General features: G+C 44.1%; 1 protein-coding gene across 3 annotated transcripts in view; it reads right to left on the bottom strand.

The window, feature by feature from the left end:
• Positions 1-13: 13 nt before the first annotated feature.
• LOC120566768 (ecto-NOX disulfide-thiol exchanger 2-like) overlaps positions 14-7,312 on the bottom strand; it is a 224,529-nt gene continuing 217,230 nt past the window's right edge. For all 3 annotated transcript variants that reach the window (XM_039813405.1, XM_039813407.1, XM_039813406.1), the window contains 2 exons: positions 5,793-5,878; positions 14-710 (listed from right to left, as the gene is read on the bottom strand). In XM_039813405.1, the coding sequence (XP_039669339.1) occupies positions 579-710; positions 5,793-5,878 (218 nt within the window). In that variant the 3' untranslated portion in view covers positions 14-578. The remainder of the gene's footprint in view (positions 711-5,792; positions 5,879-7,312) is intronic.

Genomic DNA, 7,312 nt, shown 5'->3' with positions numbered 1-7,312 from the left:
CCTACACACAAAGTAGAGGGAAATATAAGAATTTATTTCACATGATTGTACAAAATCAAGAAGAGGCAAAAAAGGAAGTCAGAGAGTTGTGAGGTTGAAAGTAGACCCTGATGACCTTCCTGTGTAGCCCTTTAGTCCAGGTCTGCCAGTACAATGAGTCAACTGTGGGCTCAAGTATAAAAAATACCACCATTCCCGTGACTCTGTTGAGATTGCCTCTCTGGAGGGACTTTTAGTTAAATCCCATGATTAAAAAAAAAAGAAAAAAGGGAGAGACTGAGACATGACGCAACTGTCACCATAGAGATACATCCACCTCTTGGTCACCATAGAGATGCAGCCAATTAATAACGCCATCACAAAAACCTGTTTATTCATCTCTCTGCCACCTACACAGAACACCCCTTCCTGATCTGAGATCTGCGCTGTATAATTTGTGTTCTTGTCTGTGCAGGCGGCGTCCAGCGTCTCCGTTAGTTGTGGGCTTCCTCCACATTTCTAGAGTGTCCTCCATATACCTGTGTTGTCTTGTCTGCATGTCGTCTCTTCAATGTCCCAGAAGTGTCACCGGCAGAGTCCTACATGCTCTTGATGCCCTGAAAGCCAAAGAAGTTCCAGCGTTTCTCCAAACTGGCTCCGACACCAGTCAGCTCCTGTCTGAAGGTGCAGGGCAGCCGAGAAAGAAGAGCCTCCACCTCACTGGTGTTGATCTGCAGAAACACGCACACACACGCGCGCGCGCGCGCGCGCACACACACACACACACACACACACACACACACACAGTTAGATGCCACACAAAATTACTTTAGCACACATATGAACACAGACAACATCTCACACCTCTGCTCACACTCTTCATTATTCTCACACATTCACTTAAACAAGATGAAAAGGGCAAGCATCAAGACATTATGAGCTTCATGAAAGGATTTACGCTGGCTCACACCACACACCACCCTGGTGGGATGAGGTGAATCAGACAGGTGACACAAGTTCACTGTGAGAGCTGCTGTAGACAACCCACACTGTGTTGCATTAATAACTAGATTGTTTGAGCCCTGTGCTGATGTCAGGATGAATTAAGGTCCATCATGGAGATAGGAGTGGTGTGACATCAGAGACAATGGAGCCGTGTGAGTGTGGAGCCAGAAGATAAGCCGGGAGGATTGGGCTTGTTGTTGGAGTATCCAACAACTGACCTGATCTTCTGAATCTAGCTAGGTCACGCAGATCTCTGCTATTCCATTACAAAATTCACTTTTTTATGCGAGAAATCAACTATGTAAAGCTCAAATATGGGACGCTTCACGAAAATGGATGGCTAATTGCAAATTGGTGTCGGAGTTCAGCGCCGGTGCTGCCTGTGTAGCTGCCTCGCCGCCCGGCCTGCCTTCCTTGACAGACCCCGGCCTGCTGTGAGGTACTTGGAGCTCCGTCACGACTGGCAGCCCACAGCACTCCATACCTGCGCAAAGTCACCGTCTCTTGGGCTAATGACAACCAAATGCCCCTGCCCTGACAGAGCTCCAGGGCCTGCAACTCCCCTCTTCCTGCTAGCTAAATGCCCGGTGTATGTGAGTGAGAGTGTGGTCAGCGAGCTTGTTACGCCAGCAATCTCTTACCACAGGTTTCAGTTAATCTTTTAATGTGTGTAATTCTAATGTGTTGAGTTACTTAAACAAACGATTGGGGAAATAAACGCCTCTTGTCCGCGAGTCTCATTGATAGAGCCCGATGTATAACTTTGCAGTGTCTGAAATATGAGAGTCTCCCATGTGTTTCTATGTAGTTTGCTCAAACCAATCAGCACATAGCTCATTCGGAATATTAATGAGCATACCATATTTGGAAGAAAAGCTCTTGTTCCAAATAGAGCCATATTCACAGGGTAGTTAAGGGCCTAATAAAATAGCATTCGGGCAATTTTCAGCCCAACCAATGTTACATACCCTATTAGGAGACCTTAAGGAACAGTATAAAATACCCTATATAATGATTCTATCACCCCTTTAAAGGAACAGATAAACAGGCAAACAGCCGCACATAGACTTTCACAAAATCTCAAACACGCAACACAATCATATATAAAGCAAACCCATACAAAACACACAGGTACACCTACACATACACTACCGGTCAAAAGTTTGGGGTCACTTAGAAATTTCCATTCCACTCCATTCCAGACAGAATACCAGCTGAGATCAGTTGCATTGTTTTTTTAATCAGGGCAGCAGTTTTCAGATTACATTATTTGCTTACGTAATTGCAAAAGGGTTCTCAACTGTTGAAGAAAGAAGTGGCTGAAGAAACACTTGAAAGTCATGCTTTTTGGTCTAAACGTCATACCCAAATTAAAAGTGGTACAGCTCCCATATACTTTTACACTCAGGGGTGTGCCTGATATCATTGGAAAGGTGATTGATGCGGGTTTGTTTGTGTATTTGAGAAGTGTTGTATTTTGTAGTTTCTTGGCTTTTTTCTTTGTACTTTTTAAATGGAAATAAAAAAACTATTCATATAAAATCCAATTTTGAGTCTTCTGGCTTCTTTTTTTCTGTAGTAAGCTGAGACATGTGGCTAATGCCCTGTGTTGTCTGTCACCTGTCAGATGTGTTTACAACAGTGTATTATAATCATTTTACAGATGTATGACTTGGACGGAAATAAAAAAAACTCCATTCTAGCCTCTGTAACTCTGTGTCAGTAAGGCCTAGAATCACCCTGAAACTTGTAACAAAAACGTGAGAGTGTTTCCTTTCCAATGATATCAGGCACACCCATGAGTGTCAAAGTATATGGGAGCTGTACCACTTTAATTTGGGTATGACGTTTAGACCAAAAAGCATGGAATTTCAAGCGTTTCTTCAGCCACTTCTGTCTACAACAGTCAAGAACTCTTTTGCAATTACGTAAGCACATAATGTAATCTGAAAACTGCTGCCCTGATTAAAAAAACAATGCAACTGATCTCAGCTGGTATTCTGTCTATAATGGAGTGGAATGGAAATTTCTAAGTGACCCCAAACCTTTGACCGGTAGTGTACATGTGATGGTTTAAGGCATCAATTTGTTTGTAAAATGTATAAGAGGGCAGGAGACCAATCAGATCCAACAGAATGATCATAAAGGTTCCAGTCAGATGCAGCGAGAAGGAGTGGCAAGAGGTAATCAGAGCACGTTTAGTAAATCGAGAACGGTCTTGGTGGAATTGTGACGACAAAGCTCAGCTCAGTTATAACCCAGGAATCAGCTCAAACACAGCGCTTTGTTCAGAGAAATCAGGCTGAGAAAGAGCCTAACCTGGCAGAGGCAGGCAGCAGCAGACGGACACAGAACATGAATATATTCATCAATAGGTTGCGCATGGGGTATGGGGTGAGAGGGTCTCTACTCAGGGCCATCCAATCTCTGTACGACCAAAGTGAGAGCTGTGTCCGGGTTCTCGGCAGTAAGTCGGACTCGTTTCAGGTGAGGGTTGGCCTCCGCCAGGGCTGCGCTTTGTCACCAATCCTGTTTGTAATATTTATGGACAGGATATCGAGGCGTAGTCGGGGTGGGGAGGGGTTGCAGTTCGGTGGGCTGGGGATCTCATCGCTGCTTTTTGCAGATGATGTGGTCCTGATGGCATCATCGGCCTGCGACCTTCAGCACTCACTGGATCGGTTCGCAGCCGAGTGTGAAGCGGCTGGGATGAGGATCAGCACCTCTAAATTGGAGGCCATGGTTCTCAGCAGGAAACCGATGGAATGCCTTCTCCAGGTAGGGAATGAGTCCTTACCCCAAGTGAAGGAGTTCAAGTACCTTGGGGTTTTGTTCGCAAGTGAGGGGACAATGGAGCGGGAGATTGGTCGGAGAATCGGCGCAGCGGGTGCGGTATTACATTCCATCTATCGCACCGCAGACGGAGGCGAGAGCTGAGCCAGAAGGCAAAGCTCTCGATCTACCGGTCAGTTTCCTCTACCCTTACCTATGGTCATGAAGGCTGGGTCACGACCGAAAGAACGAGATCCAGGGTACAAGCGGCCGAAATGGGTTTCCTCAGGAGGGTGGCTGGCGTCTCCCTTTAGAGATAGGGTGAGAAGCTCAGTCATCCGTGAGGAGCTCGCGAGTAGAGCCGCGGTTCTTTCGCCCGAAAGGAGCCAGTTGAGGTGGTTCGGGCATCTGGTAAGGATGCCCCCTGGGCACCTCCCTAGGGAGGTGTTCCAGGCACGTCCAGCTGGGAGGAGGCCTCGGGGAAGACCCAGGACTAGGTGGAGGGATTATATCTCCAACCTGGCCTGGGAACGCCTCGGGATCCCCCAGTCGGAGCTGGTTAATGTTGCTCGGGAAAGGGAAGTTTGGGGTCCCCTGCTGGAGCTGCTCCCTCCGCGACCCGACACCGGATAAGCGGACGAAGATGGATGGATGGAGGTTGCGCATGGGGGGATGTGTGATCAAATTAGAAAGTGATAACTGCAACAGGACAAACGCAGGGAAGCTCTAGCTGCAAAGAAAAAACTGGCTATTGAGGTTTTACGCTATTAACGAGGAAGGAGAACCTGAGGTCTAAAAGGTCGAGACAAACAAGATTTTGACCACAGGGAAGGTCAGCGGTGCTTCGTCCTGTATCAGGAGAAAAAAACCTGGTGGGATAAACCTGCCACCCTGCTGCAACAACTGTCGATTTACTCAGCTGCCCACATTAGGTGATGTGGTTGAATCCGGTAACTCCTAGTTTGACTTTGTCACTATCACAAAGCTACTATCTGCATTTGTTTATGTCACAAAAATATCTGTATTCAGACCTATGTATTCAGAGTATACCAAAAGGGGTCATGGCTTATACCTGAAATTAGAAATCATCTTCATAGTCTACTTCATGTTCTGCATTGGATTGTTACAGATAATGGATGTCCCTTTTATATGTATAAATTAAGCTGCCAACTAAATAACATAATATCTTAACCATGTAACTGAATTAATGAAATATAGTAAAACATGATTTTTATTTTAACCACAAAAGAAAGAAGAAATAAAGTCTACACAGAGTTTAATTAGGAACTGTGCAGCTATTAATGTTTTGGGTGGAAATCAAAAGAAAAAAGAAAACAGGAGATTGGTGTCAGAATCACATAATTGCATGACTTTCTTTAAAAACTGGAGGATGTGTAATAGGCTTGTGTGTGAGTGTTGGTCCATGAAAAGAAAACAAGAACCCTATTGACAAAATAAACACGCCATAATAGCTGACAGGATCCTTTAACATATTTTTAAAATAAGCCAACATGTGCATTTGCATGCATTTCTGAAACAATCCGTAACTTTAGAACCTCCAGTTTCCTGTCAATATCAGATCATGAGCTAAAAATAACACCTGTGGAACATCAGTTAAGCTTTGTTCTGCACTCAACAACTAATCTAGTAAAGAATTATGAAATGGAAAGTGTCACTGAATGTCTGAGTATTCAACTTAAACCTACTACATCTCTGTTTTTTTAGCCTATATTCTATTTGTTTTCATACACCCATGGTATGTAACATGTATACAGTATGAGTGTGAAGCAGTGCAGCTTTAAATTGACGTGCGTGTTCACCACCCTTTACTGAGATAAATAAAGGCAAAAAAAAAATCTCAGAGTAATTGATGGCTTTCGTCTGCACTTCAGGCATGTTTGCATGCCAGGAGACTAAAATGGCACAGCAGGACCCTGGCATACAGCAGGCCCATATGTCAGCCCTGCAGGGAAATTGAATCTGTGTCACCATGTCTAGGATATATATGTGTGTGTGTGTGTGTGTGTGTCTGTTACCTTGGTGTCCAAACGCTGCAGGTAGGAACAGATGTACTCGATGCTGGCTCCAAACGGGTGGACGTGCAGGAAGGTTGAAATGATCCCTGAGGTAGAACAAATAGGTCACGCAGACATGTTAATTAAACTGTCAAAATGCAAAGACATAGCTTGTCACAAAGCTTCAACCTTTGAGTTTAAACATGACTTTAAACCACAGCTAAATACTACTAAAAATCCCGCACAACCAGGCTCAGGGACAGCATCATCCCACATGCCATTAGACTTTTGAACTTTTGAGCTCATTGCATGTCACTTTACCCTAAAACTGTCACTTTATCTTTATATACTTTTACAAACTTACATACATGTTACAACTGTTTTCCCCTCTGAATATATATATATATATATATATATATATATGTATAATAATAATTTATTAATCCCGCAAGGGAAATTACAATGTTTTCACTCTGTTGTTAGAACAGACATTACACACAGTACCTATTCATACACAAATGGAGAGATGTCAGAGTGAAGGGACTGCAGCTGTCGATGGACAGGCACCCCGACTAGTTGGGGGTTTGGTGCCTTGCTCAAGAGCACCTTGGCAGTGCCCAGGAGGTGAACTGGCACCTCTCCAGCTACCAGTCCACCACTGTACTTTGGTCCGTACGGGGACTTGAACTAGTGACCCTCCGATTCCCAACTCCCTACAGACTGAGCTACTGCCGTCCCAATATATATATATATATATATATATATATATATATATATATATATATATATATATACATACACACAGTATATATATACGCGTTATTAATGATGTTAACGCAAACTCATTTTAATGGCGTACATTTTTTTATCGGGAGAGTAACGTTCTTTTTGACCTAGCAAACTTTGTAGTTTTTTTCACATGCTGTTGCAACAACTAGTAACCAGATCTAGCTAGACCAGAAACAAAACAACAGGCACACCGCACACACTTGTTTGGGCTTGAGAGCCGGCCAAAGAGTAGTAGGCTAACGTTACGTTTTGAGTGGATGGCGAGCGCGAGACGCCGAAATGGATGCCAACAAGATTCTGAATGGAAAGTTTACTTTTAAAAAGTTGCCAAATGGTTCCATTGACAAGACCAAAGAGATCTGTGTGTTTTGTCGCTGTGAACTGAGCTACCATCGCAGCACGTCCAGTCTGAAATACCACTTGATGGCCAAGCACACAGCTGATGCGAATTCTCCCCTCGTCAAAGCCAGGCGACAAAAGCACAAAGCAAGCCGATCCACTTTTCCATGTTGATAAGAGCATTAAAATGAAAAAAAATTATGGGAGATCTCTGTATTGTGGGTCTGGAAAAAAGCCTCAGATGACGCAAAATGATGATTTTTGCGTCATCTGAGGCTTTTTTGCCCAGAGGCAAAAGACTACAGCCTGTATTAGGAGCCACATCCGCATAGCCCATAGGGGGTTGGACTGTCGGCTTTTTCCGGAGATTGCCGAGGAAAAAACGAGTGTCAGCCATATTGAATCTTCGCTTA

Source organism: Perca fluviatilis, chromosome 10 (assembly GCF_010015445.1).
Source record: "Perca fluviatilis chromosome 10, GENO_Pfluv_1.0, whole genome shotgun sequence".
In the NCBI taxonomy this organism is placed as follows: Eukaryota; Metazoa; Chordata; class Actinopteri; order Perciformes; family Percidae; genus Perca; species Perca fluviatilis.
Note: the sequence above shows the minus strand (reverse complement) of the source record. Positions and strands in the feature narration are given on the sequence as shown.